Below are 19,864 nucleotides of genomic sequence, written 5' to 3' on the forward strand. Positions count from 1 at the left end.
TTAACAGTTTAGAAAATCAAATAATATTCTCATAAAGTGATAAAAGAAAATTTAACAAATAAGAATTGATTAAAATTAATATTATAGTAACACAATTACCTAGTTTTATGTTACATTAATTATTTATGATATTATAATAAAAATGATAAAAGTCTCAAAATTAGATGATAAAACAGAAAATAAAGAGTTTGAACCGAGTTAATTCAAAGTATCTTTTACTGCAAGTTGTCTAAGATGAGTTAAGAAAGTATCAAGATTAACATCTTCAGTAAAGACAAGATCATTTTTATTTTGTCCTGGAGCTACAGCAGGGTCAAGAATAGTCATTAAGAATCTTTGATTTCCAGAATATTGGTTACAAACATAAATTCTTGGAGCAGGAATTCTTGTTTTAGATAACTCTTTTGCGTCTTCTTCTGGTAAAGCATAATAATCTTTTAATCCAGCATATTCTGGTTTTTCTTCTAATTTTTGTTTCATCCATTCTGCAACAGCATTACCTCTAAAGACAACAAGATAGAAATATGTGTCTAATAAAAGAATCTCATCAGGTTTGACTGACTGAAGAGATAACAATACAGGCACTGGTTGTTGACCATATTTATAACTATCTAATGTTGGCTGGATCATAGTTAATGTATTATTAACTGTTTCTCTATTTAAGGTTGCTCTAAATACTGACGTTTCATCAGGAGTACAATTGAAAACTTTTAAGAAATGACTTCTTCTAAGATGGAACATAAATTGTGGATAAATAGAGAAATTTGGTGATAGTTTAAATGAATTTGGATCGTCTTTTCTGAAATCACCAAATCGTTGACACATTTTAATTAAACTTCTATCAAGCCATCTTATAGCTTCTCTTGAATCTTCAGTTTCTGCTTTATAAGCAGCATACCGAGCCATTAAAGTAGTAGCAGCTTCTTGATCAAATCCTGCAGCTAATTTTTCAAATCCTTCTTGAGATGGGTTTGTCCACATTCTAGAACTAGTAGTAGCCCGTGTACATTTTCTACCTAATTCATCATAATAAGTTGTAATAAACTGAATAAATCCTACCTCATTCGTTCTTTTTGGATTAGTCTGTGGATTAGTTACATCAAATATAAAGGCATAAGATGTATTCTTTAATGCAGCAGATGCTTTCCATAATGAAGTTCCTCCAACAGCTACTGAAGTTGGTGATACTGAACTAGTCTTCTTATTTCCTGAAGTCAATGGACCTAATGCACCACAGACCTTCATTTCTTTACAAGTTTGAACCTCAATAGCAACGTTACTTTTCCATACTTGACCATCAAATAAACGTAATAAAGTTTCTCTTAAAGCTTCATGAGTATAATCTTCAAAATAATAAGCAATTCCTCCAGTTCCTTCATACAACTTTCTCATTTCCATTAATCCTGTTTGATCCATAGAACATGCAAGGATAGTACATGCTGATTCATTTTGAATAAGTTTATCAGCAACACCATCATAGAATTGTTTAGCAGCAGCCATATAAGGTGTATTCTCATTAACAATATCTTGATGACATCTTAATGTTTCATTAAGTGATGTTCCAATAATTTTTCCTGGTCCTTCTGTGCAAGGTCCAGCAACAAAAGCAATAATATGACCAGACATATTAACAGCTTTTAACATATTTTGTGCAATATCAAGTGCAGCACCAGTAGCTCTTTTTGGTCTTTCAGTTTGAGGTACGTCAAATCCATCAACTTGAAGAGATTCAATAATTGACATAAAAGTAAGTTCACATTGTTCTATAGGGATAATATATTGATTAGAATTTGGAGAAAGTAATAACCCACATTGAATAGCAATTGGTGAGTTAACTTTGTTAGCAAAAGCAACAGAAATAAGACAGTCACTTTCACACATCAAATTATGTACAGTAACACATTGACCAAATGTAATTAATCCAATTCTAGTTGTTGGTGGAAGAAGTGAAATAACTGTAGTTAAATTAGTTTTTAACTCTTCAAGTTCATGTTCAGTACAGGTAGTATCAATAACAAATATGTAAGTAGGAATATATCTAATATTTTCTTGTACGTCTCTATATTCAAATGTAGTGACTTGAAGTTCTGGGAGATTTTGATATTGAAGTTGATTTCTTGTTAAACAGAAACAGCAAGTCCACAAATTACTGTTATAATCAACAGAACAATAAGGATTAATAACAGCCCCACAATGACTACATTTAATAGGAGCTCTATCTGCAACTAAAGGTTTTGGTAATAATGGTGAATATAAACATCCAATAGGAATATGAAGATTCTTTCGAGCTTCTTGGCTAGTACTTACCCATGTATTCCAAGTAAAACGGATTCCATCTCTTTGTTCGACCTCATCAATATTCATCACCCTTCTATTTAATATTTTTTAGTTAAAGTTCTTTCTATTTATAGTATCCCATCTTATAAAATACTTTGTTATTGAAACCAAAGAAATAATAATTCAATTACTCCCTATAGAATGCAAGTAAACGATCAGTAGTAAATGCTTGTTTCCCAGTAAATATTAAATGTCCTTTTCCACTAGTATCTCGATATGTACTGGAAAATGACCAATCAACAGTTGATTCATTATCTAATGTTTCTACAAAATAACATGAATAACATCCTACAATACAGGTTGAACTTTTACTTCCAGAAAGACATAAACTTTTACTATATTTGTTAACTTCTCTAGGAAGAAATTTAGTAGGATTAATATTGTAAATATTTCTAAGTGTAAATACAAAATGATTTTCATCATTTTTAACATATACAAATCCATCCTTCTTTTCTTTAGGAATTTGTTTTGAGTGCCATGAACCAAAGATTGATTTACCACTTACAACTATTATTAATAAATTTTTTCTACCACATACTTTTTCATTAAAACCTCTTGAATCAAAGAATTGTTGTGAACTATCATATATCAATTTCATTTGAATAGAAGGAATCCATTGCTTAAGAACTGTTTCATATTTTGATAATCCTACAATTTCAAAAGGGTCTTGAAAAAGATTAAGAGACAATGGAGTGAACGTAGTAGATGGATTAGTTTTACCTGGACTTTTCTGTTTGATGATAGTATCATCAACTGTTTGTCTTCTTAGTTTTGTAGTAGATAGAGAAGACTGTTTGTGGTGCTTAGATAAAAATGAAATGACAGAAGGATTAAGGGTTGTTGATTCGGTTTTGACTTTCTTCAAATTATCAGCAGGAGAAGAGCATGACTTTGAATAAGGTTCAAGAAAAGAATTAGCAGGATTACAAGGTGTTTGTGGTTGTGTAGCAGATTTAGACACACTCTCTGAGCTTTGGAGACCAGAAAGTTTTTGAGGTATAATAAGGCGTTGGGTTTTAGTATCTAAATTGTCTTGTTGAGAAGAAGTATTTTTATGAATAGAAATTATACCGTAATTATTAATTGTGTTAATAGTAATGTTACTCATAAATAATTAAATCTTTTGATACTTTAAAGATGACTAAATAATTGATTAAATTTATATTCTCATTATCGTTAATTATATTCACTATCATAGGGTTCTAAATATGAATAAACCTTTATAGAACAGTTTGAATTTTTGCTTTTAATCACCATTAGATTCAAAAAAAACTTCATTGATTATTTATTAACTTTTTCTGGTTTGAGTCTTTTGGGGGTTTGTTTTTCTTTTCAATATTCATTAATTTCATTAATTTACTTTTTTTAGTAAAAACTAATATGTCTTATCTTGTTTTTAATAATTAAATTCTTGTAAAAAATATTATTAGTTTTATATTTCTTCTAGTTTGCAATGGAAATACATGTTTTTCTTTTTAATTCTATTTTCCTATTGTTTAACTCATGAGAATTAAATTTCAATAAAAATCCGATCTATTTTAAATGAATTATTTAGAATCTTTCTTAATATTCTTTTATTCTTTTTTTTAATATGTAAATATGTTTAAATTATAAGTTACTGATTTGTTTTCAGTTAGTGAATATGACTAAAACATTAAAGAAAATTATAATAAGTGAATTATTAGTATTTCTCAAAGGATTTCAAATAATTGTTGGGTTTATGTCTTAATTATAAATATGAAACTGACTTAAGAAATTACAATTCACTAATAATAAGTCTTATAGAATATTTCATTGAAGAAGTATTAAACAAAAAATATTGTTTTTATTAAAAAAAGATTTTCTTTCAATAAATTCATAAAATTGTTCTAAAATACAAAAAAGAAATATAAGATATTTGAAAAGGAAAAATTATATTTATTTAAAAAAAAATTGTGAGAAGAGGTAGTTAATATGAAAAGTATTCATATTAAATATTATTTGTAATGATTTTTAAAATATTATAATAAATGTCTATAATTGAATGATTCTATTTTTGATAAATTTAACAGATGACTTTTAAAAAAGAATTAAATTTTTACATTACAAAACATAATTTTATCCTAGTTATTGAAAAAAATATTATTTACAAAAAAAAACTTTTTAATTAATAAAATATCTTTTCTTTTTTGATTATATAATATTATACTTTTTTTTTAAATAAGAAATTGTATTTGTTAAAAATTGTTATAAAAAGAAGTTAATATTCATTAGGATAAGAACTAATATATATTTAACTGAAGTGTTATAGAAGTAATTATCTAATAAAAGTATAGAAATATTTTTGAAGAATAAGATTAAATTATTAACACTGAATTAAAACGAATTTTTATTTTAATTTTTAAATTAAAAAATTTACATAGAAAAAGATAATAAAGATTAATTTTCATAATTTAAAAAAAAAATTGAAATTTTCTTATTTGAATAAAAAGAACTTAAAAAGTTATTTTTTATGGAAAAGAACAAATTAGTTTTTTTACTATTATTTATTTATTTGAGTAGTGCTACATTAACTGATATATCATATGATTCAAATCAAGAACTTATTCTAGCAATTTCAGAAAAACAATTTAGAAGGATTATTGTTTCATCTATTGGAGGGAGTTTGTTTTTAAAACAACCTTTTTTATTTATTTACTACTAACACAATTAGACAAAACTCAATTTGTTTTTAGATTAGAAAAAGATGGAATAAATCATCAAGTCATTATTGATCATAAAACTCCCTTTACTAATTTATTGTTAATTCCTTGGAATGAACAGAGTAATATTATTATTCATAATACAGTTTATTCTGTTATTCATTCAACATTAAAATATTCATCTAAAAAATTAGATATTTCAATAACATCACCAGCAACATTTTCTACTAATCATCAATTACTTTTTGCATGTTCTACAAATAATAAAATAATCTCATTTACTAATAAATTTACTCAAAATTTAATTTATTCAGTTAATTGTGGAATTCAACTTATAAGTGGAGGAACAACATTAGCAACAAAATATAATGATGGTTCTATTAATGTATTTAAAATAGAAAGTAATAATCTTACATATATTGGTTCTCCAAAAGTTACTAAAGATAAAAGTGAAACATATTTAACTGATCCTATTCATATGACTATTTTTGATACATTATTTGTTGCTGTTACTGACTTAAATTCAATTTCTATATTTTCTTTAAAAGATCAATATCAACATGAATTTATTAAAAACGATATTGCATTTTATAATACTAAATCTTTAACTCATTATAAATCTTCATCATTTAATTTTATAAATTCAATGGGAAATCTTGTTATTATTGGTATTCCAACATTAAATAATAATAAAGGTGGTTGTGTTATGATTTTTGATAATTTACTTACTACTAAAACTCCTCGTTTTGAACAAGTATTAACATTAAATGCAACAACTAATACATTTAATGGAAATTCATTTTATCTTACAAGAAAGAATTATTATATGGGTGCATTAATTCCTATTAACTCTAAATTATCTCCATATAATTATATTTATGATGGTTGCGATTCTTATGGTTATTGTCCAAGTGGATGGTCTTATTTCAATCATAAATGTTATGAAAATGAAGGAAAATTATCTTTTGCAAATGATATATTAAGAATTATTGTTACTACTATTGTTTCATTAACTAGTTTTGTTGCTGCTTTTCTTTTTATTGATTATATTGCTACACCTGCCCCTCATCTTCCTCCTTCATTCCCACTTTCTGTTACTGTCCCTGATAATTACTCTAATCCAATACAAATAAATTTAATTAATACTTCACTCTCTCAACAACAAGTAGTAATTACAGTTATTCCTAATGGAAATGTTACTCCTTCTAATTTTTCATTAACACCTGAACAATCACTCTCTATTGATGTTTCAACACATGAAAGTGAACCTTCTTTATTAATTGAAACAGTAAAGGCAGGTACTTCTCTTCATAGAAGCCATACATTTGTATTACCATCACCCCCTCAACAAACAATATGGGATGTAGAAACTCCATTGAATATGGTTACAGGAACTGACAAAGAAAAACTATTAGTATTATTGCAATGTGCTATTAAATTAAAAGAATATGATGAAAAAAATGAAAGGCATTATCATGGAAATATTTGTCCTAAGGCTTTTTGTATTGTTGATGGAGTTAAATTACTTGTAAGAGAATTAACTGAAGGAGAAGAATGTTATATGTCTCCAGAGCAAGTACTATCTCAAGAATTAACAGAAAAAACAGATGTTTATAGTTATGGCATTGTACTAAATGAAATTATTAATAAAGAAAAACCATATGGAACAATTACTAACAAATTTGACCTATTTGAACGTATCAAAGATGGTGAAAAACCAAAAATCCGTGAGAACCTCAAAGATGAATTAAAAATTATTATTAATAATTGTTTAAAGAATGTTGAAGAACGTTGGAGTTTAGATGAATTGGTTATGGCTCTTCAAACTACATATGATGAAATGCAAAATAATGATACATTCTTTAAAGAAATTAATAATAGTGAAGTAGTCTCATTATTAAATGAAGAAATGGTTTAGTTGAAAAAAAAACTTTTTTTTCGTTTTAATACTCATGTCTTTTTAATTAAATCATATTTTTAAGATAGATTAATAATCAAAAATAAAAATCTCCAGAAATATTCGTTGGTAAATTTTTATTAAAAAACTAAATTACTTAAAGAGTTATATTAGTATATTCTCTGTTTGATATAAAATAAGTTTCATGAAGGGGATGTAGGAAGAATCTCTTGTCTAATGGAGTTAGCAATAAAAAAAAAATTAATAAAAAATAAAAAAAAACCAATAGAAAAAAAAAAAGAAGAGAAAAGGACTATTAATTCATTTTTTATAAGATGACTCTGTGCTGCGAATTTCCGTTGTATGTAGATAAAATTGACGTCAAGGCTGAGATTAACTGTATTACACAAACAGCTAAAACAAATGTTAAAATGACACTTCATTCAATGTTTTCTCCTGACCAAAAAATTGCACCATCAGATTTGGCATTTGTTATTATAGTGCCATCTCTCAATGGAATTATGTCAGACGTTAATGTTAATTATTTAGAAAAAAGTGATGTACATCCTAGTTGTTATGCAACATCATTAGAAAATGTTAAGAGTCTATCACCAACACATATGCAATTAATTAGAAAAAAAAATACAAAGAATCTTACTCCAATTTTCTTATTAACAGGAGAGATTGCTGGATATGATGCTTATAGTAGTATCACATTATCTTATACTATTGATCATCCATTAGTACAATTACCATCAAATTCATTAACTTTTTATTCATTAGGAAGAGACCTTATGAGAGATACTCGTTTTTTTGAGATGGAAATGGTAATATATAGTAAGGAGAAAGTTGGAAATATTAAATTTACATTACCAATGATTTCTTCTTTTACATCAGTAAAAACTGATCAATTATATAAAACAACATTACATAGATTTAAATTATCACCTCAAACTGATCTTGAGTTATTAAAAAAGAAAGATATGAATACATATATTTATACAGATATGACAGGTGATTTTATTGCACAATATAATAATGGTCTCTTCTTACAGATGAATATTACAAAAGGATTGAGTGAATTTAGAGAAAAATATTTAAGTATTGTTATTGATTTAACTTTACAAAAAGAAGAATTACAATGGTGTAAAGCGTATCTTATCGGATTATTAATTCTTTGTGAAACAAGGAATTCATTATCAGGACTTAATGTTTATACTGTTCAATCAACTACAACAAGTTGTTCTATTTTTCAATTAAATAATCAATATTTTAGTAATCCAACACATGAAGACTTTAAAAGTGCTATTAATTTCATTGAAGAATTAACCCCTTCAAAAACTGAATCAATTACTGATGTTGTAATAACTCAATTTATTCCCTTTGAGTTAACTACTGATGTAGTATTTGCTACTCAGTCAAGAACAACAACACTTTATATGAGTGAAAAATTTAAAACACATTATATTTTTTGTGGAGAATTATTAAATTTATATTCAGCATGGTGTCTTAATACATGTAATAGATATTTTGATCTTGTTGGGCCAAACAGATTAAGTGATTTAGAAAGAGGAATTTGGGGATTATACTCTGCTATTGTAGCACGTAAATTATCATTAACTAAAATGGAAATTGAATATGAAAATATGGAAGAAACATTAGATATTCTTGATTTAGGATCAAGCCAATCAACTCCTAGTTTTACATATATTGATGGAGGTGTTGTTAAACTATTCTTCCCAATGAATAAAAAGATTAAAGCACCAATTAAAGTTCATTCATTATTTAGAAATGAAGAATTTGGTACAGAAGAAGTTGAAGATAAAATTATTGATATGGAAATGGAATTTAATGAAGACCAATCTTTTATTTCAGAATATAATCAATTACATGCAATGGGATCAAAAGAATTATTGGTTATGGCAACAGAACATCGAGTGGCATCAACATATTCTATTCTTGATTCATCACCAACAGTATGCTGTTATTTCAGTTATTCACAAAGTAAACCATTACCTAAGAAAATACCTACTGCTGAATTACAATTAATATCAAGTAGAACTCCAATAGATAATCCAAAACCAGAACAAGGTGATTATGAACCAGATGATAAAATTAAACATTTTATTACTTCAACCTTAAATAAATTAAGTGAAATGACATTTGCAGGGGTTGTTACTGATTTATTAACAATTGATTATTCTAATTCATGTGTAATTACATATCTTGCAAAAACAATTGTAAATAAAGCATCACGTGATTTAAAATATATTCCATTTTATGCTGATTTATGTGTTTCATTATCAATATTTATTTCTTCAAATTTTACACAAACATTATTAAATTTATTAAATATTGAATTTAATGTAAGAAATATATCAGAATCATATTTACTTTCAAAATCAAATTCATTGTCTCCTGAAGTTATTCAACGTATTCTTTCTCAATCACATATTCGTTTTTCAGCTATTATTCGATTTATAGGACATTTAAATCTTAGAGGATTTGTACCTTCTTACTTTATGATAACTGTTATTAGAGAATTACTTAAAGACTGCACAGACCAATCGTTTGAATATTTAAATCTTTTACTTAGAATTATTGGTGAAGTTTGGGATTCTTCAAGTGATATTTCATTTATGATGGATGAAGTATTTGAAACTATTGAATATACATTGAGTCATCCACAAGGTATTTGTAATAGAACAAAATTCATGTTAATGGTTTGTTTTTATTTTACAATAAATAAATAACATAAAACTAATTTCTACATAGGACTTAATAGATCTTAGAGATTTGAATTGGGCTAAACAAACTAAAAAACCTCCTTCATTAGCTAAGCCAGGAGAATCATTTGATCCTTCAATGCAAACTATTGATGAAGAAGCCCAACTTAATGAAACTGAAGGTTCTTTTATTGATGATGCTTAGACTGTTTGTGATAAGAAATAACTTTTCTACATCAATTCCTTCTTTTATTTTTTTTTAGTAATTCATTAATTTCTTTAATCAAATAAATAATAAATTGCCTCATTGATATTATCAAAAAAATGGCAATAAATTAAGTATATAATCACATTAATTCACTGTTTAAAAAATTCTGTATGGTTTAAACAAGTCAATGCTTTTTTTTTTAAATCATGTTTCTATTCTATAAACTTCATTAAACTAAATTCATGAAAAAAAATTACTATAATATCAAAACTAACATAAAAAAATTAACATCATTAACTCCTAATGTTAAATTAAAATAACTAATAATAAAATTAAACTCATTCTCTTAGTTTTTGTAATTAGTACTGTTCAACTTTTCGAGGAGTTGGTAATTAGATCGTTTCATTAGGAATTATGTTATTAAATAAAACGTTATTGTCTAATAAAAGAACTTAACTAACTAGGTAGTCGCTAACAAAAGTTAATAATAACGTTGTATTAAATAGTGACTCATAAAAATGACTATTTTTTTAAAAGAACATTCAAACATTATTTTTCTATTTAATTATTTTTAATATAATTAAACGTTATATTATGTTAATAATTCTTGAATAAAACTATCACATGAATTAATAAACATCATTAAAAAATCACATAAATTAATGTACTAATTAAATGGAAAAATCCATTTCTATTTCATTCTTCGAAAATACAAAATCTACACCATCGTCTATTTCTAATATTCCATCTCCCTCACTATCTTGTTGGAGTAAACGAGGGTGGTGATGATCATCATTCCGATTATCATCTTCAGTGCATGGAGTAATTTCTTCAATAATATCAAGTATTCCATTTCCTCCTCGGGACTCTTTTTTAACAACCATCTTAAAGTTAAATTAAACTGGAGAATCCAAGATGAGTTTAAATTTTTCAGTAATTAAAATAATGACATTATATTCAAAAGAAAAGACAAAAGAATTAAAAAAAAAAAAGAAAATTGTAAAGAAATAAAAAAAATAAATAAAGTAAATAATTAGTTGTGGGAAAGCTGTTCAAATACAGGAAGTCTGTTTGAGTCTTCATCAGTTGAAGAAATATCTGAAAAATTTTGAGATTGAGAAATATCTACACAGTCAGGTGCAGGAGAAAGTTCTCCTGGTAATACATGAATAAATCTACATCTACTTCCATATTTACAAGTCCCTGTCTGATGAAATGTTTGACAAATCTCAGTTTTATAACGAGGATGTCGTTGTACTGGTCTTAACTCTTTCTCTCCATGAGCAAATTGACATTTATTTCCATATCTACACGTTCCTGTTTCAACAAATGAACGACAAAGTTCTGTTTTATACAATGAAGTATTAATAGTACCATTTGTGTTAGGACCACCTCCTTCACAAGTTGTAGAAGTAGATAATGTTGATCTTCGTGGTGAATGAGAAAGACCAGGTGTAGAAGGGGCACTTGTTGTTGAAAGTGATTGAAAGAGTTGATCTCTTCTTGAAAGGACTGGAGAAGCATTAACACTTCTTGAAGGTCTATATGGTTCAGCGTATGGAGAAAATGTAAATCCCAAAGATGTAAAAGAACCACAAGGAGACTCTTGTTTTGATTCAGTTAGAGTAGACTGGTAAAGTCCTGAACGGTGGTCTTCCTTTGATTTCTTCATGAATTGAAATATTTGAACGTGTTTACTTCTTTTCTTTTTTATAATTTTTTCTTTCCATTATTTTCCCGTTTTTTTTCCTTTTTTAATCTTCCTATTTTTTATCATTTTTTATTTTTAGAGAATTTTTGAACTTCATGTATTTTTGACAAGCCGTTTAATTATAAAAATTCTTTTATTTTTCGGTTTTTTTAGGTTTTCTATTATTTGAATTAAATAGAATCTATTATTCATCTTTCTTATGGAAAAAATCGGGATATTTCCTTTAAAATGAATTAAAAGAAGAAAAAGAGGGGTTTAATCAATGAAGAAATTTTTCTATTTTCATTTTAATGATACAAACACGTATTTTCCAATAAAAATATTTAAAATAAAATTATTAAAAAAATTAATCGTTGCATCCTTATTAGTCGTCAAGACATAAGGCTCCTTCTTGTTTCCATGTGTCTAGAGTTATTATTTTTCCAATATTTTCTTTGTCAAGAAGATTTGCTCCAAGCCAAGAAGCAAATTTTCTATTATCTTCAGCAATTACATTTATTTTGAAGTTTAAGAGTTGTTGAATATCATTTTCAATACGCTCTTTTAATCCTTTTATTAAACTTCCTCCTCCAACTAATATAATTTCATTAGTACATCCATTTATATTTCTTAACACAGTTGCAATCATTTGACTTATTCCACTACAATTCATAGCACATAATTGTGGATTAAACAATGGTTCAAAACATTGAACTCTTGAATTTCCAATTGTTAATGAAGTTCCATCTGGAAGAGAATAATTAATTGGTTGTATTAAAGAATTATGACTAACTTGAATATATCCAGTGGCTTCTTTAATTTGTCTTGCTATTTCTTTTTCACTAGAAGTACTTCCAAGAGTAATACCTTCTTTAGAAAGTAAAGCCATTAATATTTCAGTACACTTAACTCCTGCAATTGGTAATTTTTGTGAAATATTATTATAAACAATTCCATTAATTACTGGAATTACCCATGACATCATTCCTCCAATATTTACGATAACACAATTTTGTTTATTATATAGTCTAGAAATGGCTTGTGCTTCATCAACAAATCTTATTGATTGAACTCCTTCATTAAATAATATTTCGGAGGTATTTATCTTCATTTGTAAAGGAGTTAATCCATTTGTTATAACAACAGTAGGATGTCCTTGTGCAACTTCTACTGAATGTTTCATAACTGATTTTAAACTATTATAATCAATAGGTTCTTTTTGCATTGGATATTCTAATGATAATATACCTCTTTTGTCAATAGCCTCATCTCCAACATATAAATTTTGTTCAACAAATCCACTTGTTTGATGTAAATTTTTTCCAACAACAGTTGGTGTTACTATTGATGGAGTTCCAACACTTTCAAATCCTGATTTAATAGAACAACTTCCAATATCTATAATAAAATGTTCTCCTGGTTTTCCTTGAACTGGAATAAATGACTTTGTTATTTGTGGTTGAATATGTTGTTGGATTGTTGGAAATTGTTGTTGAGTGCTTCTTTCTTCAATACTAAAATTAAATACAGACTGAACCAAAGTGGTATTGTGATAAACTGCAATAGCATAATTACCTTTAATAGGAGGAACATAACTTACATCATATTGTCCATTTTTTAGATCAGTAATATCTCCAATAATTTTAACATCATTTGGACCAGCAATATAAGCAGCAAAAGGTTCTCCTCCATGATTAATTGTTTGACCAGATGAATCTTTAGCAATAATAGTGAAATTTTGTTTCTCATTTACATATCCTCCTTTAATTCCATTACCTTCAATTATACATTTATTTAAGTCTAATGAGTTAGCTTCTAATATATGTAATTTACCTATTTGTTCAATTTGTTTATCATTCACATAAACAGCAATAAGATAATTACCAGCATATGGTGGTACAAATACAATATCATAAGTACCATCATGAAGATCAGTTACTTCTCCAATAATTTTAGTATTATTTGGACCAGAAATATATGCCTCAACTTTATCTCCACCTTTTTTTATTTTACCTATAACATTCTTAGTTAATACACCAAATGTATATTTATTATTTTGTTTTCCATCTAGTAACCTTGATAATTCACATTTACTTGCATCAGCTGGCAACATTTCATTAGGATTTTCTTCTGGAAGTTTATTTTCTTCTGTTATGAGATTATTTTCTTTAGCAATACTATCAAGATAATAATTAACAACATCAGAGTCAACTGGTTTAGAAGAAAGCCTTGATAATAATTTTGGACTAATAACTTTGCTATTAACACATTCTTCTGGGAATGTTTTACCAAATTTATCAATTAACATATTTCTCAATTCCATCATTTCAGTATGATCAGGAAAATATGGAGATGCATATAAAATAGCACCACATGCTGATTTTAATTCTAAAGGACATATCCTTTGTGTACCAATAATTTCTGAATTTTTCATTAATTCATCAATAACATCAATTAATTCTGTTAGAGCTTCATTTTTATAATCTTCTTGAACTAATAATGTACATTTATCAAAAGCCTTATCCCGTTCATTATTTTGAAGTAATTCTATTATTTGCTTTTTAAATGTTTTAGAGTGGGTTTGGTACTTCTTTTGTTGTGCACTAATTCTTCGGAGAGCACATTGACATCTAACCATAAATTCATTACCATTAAACTGTTTCTTAAAGAAATTCATTATCTTGAAATACTATTTTATAGATTAAAATACTTTTTCTTTTGTAAAAAATTTCCTCAAATCAATGTTGAGATTTAAATAATTTTTAAACAATTTCTTAGTTAAAAATTTTTTTCTTTTTTTAATTCCTCATTTATCCTATATACTATTTTCTTATTTCTTCCTTATCTTTTTTTTTCTATTCTCTGCTCTAAACTAAAAATAATTATTATAAAACCATAAATTATTATAATTAATTTATCCGTAATTTATTTAATGATTTGTTATAGAATTTTTTTTTTTTGTTATTATTCTCTTTATTTTATATTTCTTAAAAATCTAACTTGAGAAGAGTAAAACAAATTTATAAATAATTATAGTAATAATTCTTTTTGTGTTTGTTTTTTTCAAATTATGTTAAGTTTAATCTATATTTATATAAAACAAATTAATTTAATCAATAATTATTTAGTTTATATTAATAACTTTATTTAGTACTTAGTAATGTTTAAATAATTCAAAAAAACAACTTACTTTGTTTAATCATTTAAAAAATTATTATAATTCATTAATTTTTAATTTAAAGATTGGTTTTTCATTTTCTCGTTAATGTTAATGTTAGTTGGTATTGTTTAATTCTCATTGTTTATTAATTAGAATTTCTTATAACATTGAAGTTTATTATATTTTTGAAATGTCTTTAATTAAATTACTTACAAAGTTTTTAGTTAAGTTATTAATTTATACTATTTTACAAAAAATAAATACGTATTTAAAAGTATAATAATTTTTTTATTAAATTAGTTTTGATTTTAGTATTATTTTATTTCTTATTCACCACCATAAATCATCTTAAATCTTAAATAAAGAAATAAAATCTATATTAATATAAAAGTTAATTTAATATCTATAACAATTCTCTAATGAACTTTTCTTTTTTCAAAAAAAAAAAAAGAAAGTTTTTATTGTATTTTATTTTATCTAATTTCATTACAAAGGAAAATTATGAATTATCAAATTGTTAAAAGTTAGTGAAAAAAGAAATATTATTTCAGTTATTTTTGAGTATATTATAAACATAAAAACTAATACTTCTATTTATAATTTTTTACTTTAAAATATAGAATTTAATTATTTTCACTCGGAGATTTAATAATTGTTTTATGCTTCATTGAAAAAAGCCTGTTTGAATATACCCTTAATATAAGAAATTCCTATCATCATGAAACATAAACACATAACGAATCCTAAAAGAGAACCAATGGAAATAAAGATAATATCTCTACTTGACAAAGTATTTGCTTGGCATCTACCATTTAATACATGATAATCAAGTTTACATTCAACACATCCATCAATATCACAATTTTTACAATTTTTATCACATAAAACACATTTTCCTTTACTGACATAATAATTCTCAATACATAAAGAACATGTTGTTACATTACAACTATTTTCTGCACAAAATGGGCAAGGTGGGGCAATACACTTTCCATTTTTTTCAGTATATGTTGGCATACAAGTTTTACATCCATACCCATCTTCACATGTTGAATCACAATGAGAATCACATCTTAAACATTTATTTGATAGAAAATAATATTTATCTTCACATGAAACACACCCAATTTCATTTTCACATTTTTTACAACCTTTTTCACAATCTACACAAATACCATTTTTAATATATTGAGTTTGATTACATTCTAAGGCAATAGCAATATAAAAGACTTGGGCTATAAGCAACAAAGACATTTGTTTTAATCAAATAATAAGTTTAGTTCTATAAGAAAAAAAAAACAACCAAATTAGTTGATAACTTTTACTGAAAATAGAGTTGAAACATATTGAATTTATTATTAAATTCCATCGAACAAAAAAATATTATTAGAAGAAATAATGAGTAAAAACTTCAAACACTCATCCTATTCTAAAAATCAGTTCCCAAAATTATTTACTATTTTATCAGACATTCATGGAACTCATAGACAATTTATATTACCAAAGACAAATTATTTATTATTATGTGGAGATTTTACTATTAGAGGATATGGTATAAAAGACTTTATTCAATGGATTGAAAATCAACAAGTTGACATCCTTATTTCTGTTCTTGGAAATCATGAAAAAAAACAACAAATTAAAACATTAGAAAAAATTAAAGGTAAAATTAAAGAAGTTCATGTTCTTGATGGGAATTATCTCCATATTAATGAATTTCAATTTATTGGTTCTGGATATAAATTCCATATTCATAAAAAAGAAATTAATAAAATTAATCCAAAATATCCTTTAATTTGTCTTTCTCATGAACCTCCTTTTAATATGATGGATTATGGTATTAGAATGAGACAATTAATAAATGGAGAATTTTTTCATGCTGGGTCAAAAGTGGTTCAACAATTTATTCAAAAAGTTCAACCAGACGTTCACTGTTTTGGACATTGTCATTCATCTCATGGAATATGTAAAGTTGGAAAAACAACTTTTGTAAATGGTTCTATTGTAGATGACAATAACTCTTTATGTTTTAAACCACTACAATTAAAATATTATAATAAAAAATTTATTCCATTAACTCAATCAAAATGTATTACTTTAAATCAATTCATTCAACAAATTAATCAAAAACCATCAAAATTTATTTATGATAATAGAGAATATAAAGAAAAAAAAATTCAACTTATTAAAGATAGTATTGTCAACTAATTCTATTTCATAATTTATTTGACAGAATAAATCATTTTCTTATATTTTTTATTCTTGTATTTTCTAAAAAAAACCTATATAAAAATTTCTTTGTTTTAATTTTGCTTATTTATTTGTACTTTTGATTTTTAATAGTTTTATTGAATGAGTTTGATATGTAAAAAACAGTTAATTCTTTAAGAAAATATGATGAATGAAAAATCAATTGTTTAATATAAATCAATTGCTTATTTAATAATACTAACTATTAAAAAAGAATTTATTACTTCTATGAAATAAAAAAAATTTAGTTGTATAAAACAAACACACACTATCAAAATATCAATGAAAGAAAAGAATAGAATATTAAAATAATATACCAAAAAATGTTATTATTTTTTAATTCAAAATTGTTATGATTTAATAAATATAAAAATTGTTATAACTACTTTTAATATTCAAATAAATATTCTTTTTTATGAAAATGAACTTAAAAAGAAAAAAAAGAATTTTTCCTCATGTTTATCTTTTTATTTATTACAACTATCTTTGCTTATTGTGATTATTACAAAAATAATACACTCATTCATTTCAAAGATAAACCATGCACATTTAACCCAGAAGAATATACTTTTAGTATTTCTTCTTTAACAGTATTTAATTTATTAAATACATCAAAACAATTAACTATTCAAATGGATAATTCTAATGACGTTGATGTTTTTCTTGGTATTGATAAAATGAAAACAATGATTGAACGTAAACAATATTATGCATCAACAGAAAATCTAACAATACAAAGTAATATTCTACAAGACCAACACACATTGTCTCTTTATTCTTTCTCATTAGAAAAAGATTTTGAGTTAAATGTACAAACAAAAAATACAACCATTAGGTTCTCAAAGATAGATAATGAATTTCCCTTGAAGTATGTTATTAATTCAGTCGATGGAAACAGAGTTGTTATTGTCCGTAGTTTTATGCCACCTACAGACTATATTCTCCTTAAAGGAAATGTCAATGTTGTAATTCAACCTGCTAATTCAAAAAGAAGAAAAACATGTGAGACTGCATTTATTGGGATTGGAAATATTACTACTACTCCATTTAATTTCGACCTTTATGGTGTTCATCAAGATGACACTTATAAACCAATTGCTCTTTGTGAAAGAAATGGATATACTCGTTTTACTGATTGTGTACAAAATGAGTATGAAGAATATATCAAAAGTGAAGATTCCAAAGAGGGATGTTTATGTAAATTTTTATGGAATGACACAAAAGGAGTTCATTATAATAAATGGGATTGCCAATTATATTCACAATATCTAGATTTAATTGCTTATTTACCTAATTCAGTAATTGAAGGAAAGTGGAATGAAGTACTTGTTAAAAATACTAATGCTACTTTCAACAATGTTGAAATAAATACATTAACTTTGAATAACACAAAATCAATAGGACATATTAATACAAAACATCTTATAGTTCTTGGAAAGTCTTTCACGGAAAATATTCAAACTAATTCATTGGAATTGAATGGTGAATTATACACCCTTCATCTTAATATTCATGAAACAAATTATGTTTTAGGATGTCGTGAAGGAGAGTATTATAAAGTAGTTGAAAGAACATCGCCATTTGCTGTACAAGAACAATGTTCAAAAATTAAATTCGAACTTTAATTGAGTTATTGGTTTTTTTAAGAATAGAAAGAAATAAGGAGACATGCCATAAGAAAATAGTTTTTCAAATAAAGAGTCAAAAGGTCTTTAAAAATGAGTTGAAGTCAAAAAAAAACGAAAGAAAAAAGAAAGAAAATTCAAAGAATAAAATGATAGTAAAAAGATTATAAGAATATAGTTTTTTTTGAAAAGAAAGGGAAAGTGTAGTTTTATAAATTCCATCAGGGTTGTGTAGAAGAATAAAATGAGTTGAGATAATTGAGAAAGCATTAAAGGGTTTGAAAGGAGTATTTAAAGAGAAGAAAAATGGTTTAAGTTCAAACAATTGATGGATACATTAAGTTGTAATCATTCAGATAAAGTTCCATTATATAAAGAAGTTAAAGAAAAAAGTCCATTTGAAGTATTAAATCAATGGATTACATTAGAAAATAAAATTGTGATATTTAATTCAGAGCAACATGAAATGATACCACATGGATTGTGGAATAAAGTTTTTGGAAGAAAGAAATATTATGTTTATAGTTATTAGTGAATATGGAGATGTTTTTGGTTCATTCCATGGAGTAGTACCAACAAAACCAGGAGAATGGGTTTGGGAAGATAATCAACAGTTTATTTTTAGTCTTAAGAATCAATATGGAATAAATCCAATTCAATTTAAACCCAAAACAATGACACATTCATTATTACGAATTTCAGGTAAAAATAATACAAAAAAAATGTTTTGGATTTCTGATGGATATAGAGTAGATGGAGATGGGAAAGGATATATCAGTGCTTCCTTTAGTAGATTTTATCATGATCATACTAAAATAGGACCAATGATATTTACTAATAATGTTTATCCAAATACTTTTTGTATACGATCATGCTTTGTGGTTCAATGGTATTAAAAGAAAGGAAAAATATAGTAAAATAGTAAATAGAATTAATTGAGATATAAGTAATTATTAATTTAATTTAAGGTCTTTAAGGATAGTTATAATAGTTTGTATTCCATTAATATAACCATCACTAATTTCATATTTGTGATTTTTATCTTTCCAATGAGCAAAATCAATCATTTTAAAGTCAATAGTTGAGAGAGGATCATCATAATCATAAAATAAGAAAAGAGATGATGAAATAATCTGATACCCTTCTTTTTCATAATTTCTTTAAAAGATTTATTTAAGAAGAAGTTTATCAATCATAACATCTACAATGGAATGGTTAATTGTTGGATTAGTATGTAAGTCATTAACAATAGTATCTAAATTATTAAGAGTGAAGAGAGAAGTTGAAAAT

At 25.5% G+C, this 19,864-nt stretch overlaps 10 protein-coding genes across 10 annotated transcripts; 5 read left to right on the forward strand and 5 right to left on the reverse strand.

The window, feature by feature from the left end:
- Nucleotides 1-181: 181 nt before the first annotated feature.
- On the reverse strand, nucleotides 182-2,364 carry EHI_008730 (Sec23 protein, putative; the record flags this gene model as incomplete). The annotated part of the gene is made up of 1 exon (XM_647881.2): nucleotides 182-2,364. The coding sequence occupies one exon, from the start codon at nucleotides 2,362-2,364 to the stop codon at nucleotides 199-201; it is 2,166 nt and encodes a 721-aa protein (XP_652973.1). The 3' UTR covers nucleotides 182-198.
- Nucleotides 2,365-2,464: 100 nt separating this feature from the next.
- Nucleotides 2,465-3,445, reverse strand: EHI_008740 (uncharacterized protein; the record flags this gene model as incomplete). Its single annotated transcript, XM_647882.1, has 1 exon — nucleotides 2,465-3,445. The coding sequence occupies one exon, from the start codon at nucleotides 3,443-3,445 to the stop codon at nucleotides 2,465-2,467; it is 981 nt and encodes a 326-aa protein (XP_652974.1).
- A 1,383-nt stretch (nucleotides 3,446-4,828) lies between these two features.
- On the forward strand, nucleotides 4,829-6,936 carry EHI_008750 (uncharacterized protein; the record flags this gene model as incomplete). The annotated part of the gene is made up of 2 exons (XM_647883.1): nucleotides 4,829-4,979; nucleotides 5,030-6,936. 2 exons carry the CDS (start codon nucleotides 4,829-4,831, stop codon nucleotides 6,934-6,936), a joined length of 2,058 nt encoding a protein of 685 aa, XP_652975.1.
- A 314-nt stretch (nucleotides 6,937-7,250) lies between these two features.
- Nucleotides 7,251-9,846, forward strand: EHI_008760 (uncharacterized protein; the record flags this gene model as incomplete). Its single annotated transcript, XM_647884.1, has 2 exons — nucleotides 7,251-9,638; nucleotides 9,691-9,846. The coding sequence occupies 2 exons, from the start codon at nucleotides 7,251-7,253 to the stop codon at nucleotides 9,844-9,846; spliced, it is 2,544 nt and encodes an 847-aa protein (XP_652976.1).
- Nucleotides 9,847-10,882: 1,036 nt separating this feature from the next.
- EHI_008770 (zinc finger protein, putative) lies at nucleotides 10,883-11,521 on the reverse strand (the record flags this gene model as incomplete). The annotated part of the gene is made up of 1 exon (XM_647885.2): nucleotides 10,883-11,521. One exon carries the CDS (start codon nucleotides 11,519-11,521, stop codon nucleotides 10,883-10,885), a length of 639 nt encoding a protein of 212 aa, XP_652977.2.
- Nucleotides 11,522-11,924: 403 nt separating this feature from the next.
- EHI_008780 (actin, putative) lies at nucleotides 11,925-14,216 on the reverse strand (the record flags this gene model as incomplete). Its single annotated transcript, XM_647886.1, has 1 exon — nucleotides 11,925-14,216. The coding sequence occupies one exon, from the start codon at nucleotides 14,214-14,216 to the stop codon at nucleotides 11,925-11,927; it is 2,292 nt and encodes a 763-aa protein (XP_652978.1).
- A 1,140-nt stretch (nucleotides 14,217-15,356) lies between these two features.
- On the reverse strand, nucleotides 15,357-15,953 carry EHI_008790 (CXXC-rich protein; the record flags this gene model as incomplete). The annotated part of the gene is made up of 1 exon (XM_647887.1): nucleotides 15,357-15,953. One exon carries the CDS (start codon nucleotides 15,951-15,953, stop codon nucleotides 15,357-15,359), a length of 597 nt encoding a protein of 198 aa, XP_652979.1.
- Nucleotides 15,954-16,097: 144 nt separating this feature from the next.
- On the forward strand, nucleotides 16,098-16,907 carry EHI_008800 (ser/thr protein phosphatase family protein; the record flags this gene model as incomplete). The annotated part of the gene is made up of 1 exon (XM_647888.1): nucleotides 16,098-16,907. One exon carries the CDS (start codon nucleotides 16,098-16,100, stop codon nucleotides 16,905-16,907), a length of 810 nt encoding a protein of 269 aa, XP_652980.1.
- Nucleotides 16,908-17,404: 497 nt separating this feature from the next.
- Nucleotides 17,405-18,574, forward strand: EHI_008810 (uncharacterized protein; the record flags this gene model as incomplete). The annotated part of the gene is made up of 1 exon (XM_647889.1): nucleotides 17,405-18,574. The coding sequence occupies one exon, from the start codon at nucleotides 17,405-17,407 to the stop codon at nucleotides 18,572-18,574; it is 1,170 nt and encodes a 389-aa protein (XP_652981.1).
- Nucleotides 18,575-18,902: 328 nt separating this feature from the next.
- On the forward strand, nucleotides 18,903-19,470 carry EHI_008820 (uncharacterized protein; the record flags this gene model as incomplete). The annotated part of the gene is made up of 2 exons (XM_001913625.1): nucleotides 18,903-19,057; nucleotides 19,107-19,470. 2 exons carry the CDS (start codon nucleotides 18,903-18,905, stop codon nucleotides 19,468-19,470), a joined length of 519 nt encoding a protein of 172 aa, XP_001913660.1.
- Between the last annotated feature and the right edge of the window lie 394 nt (nucleotides 19,471-19,864).

This window comes from Entamoeba histolytica, genomic scaffold (genome assembly GCF_000208925.1).
Source record: "Entamoeba histolytica HM-1:IMSS scf_1104750516383 genomic scaffold, whole genome shotgun sequence".
Classification (NCBI taxonomy): Eukaryota; Evosea; order Mastigamoebida; family Endamoebidae; genus Entamoeba; species Entamoeba histolytica.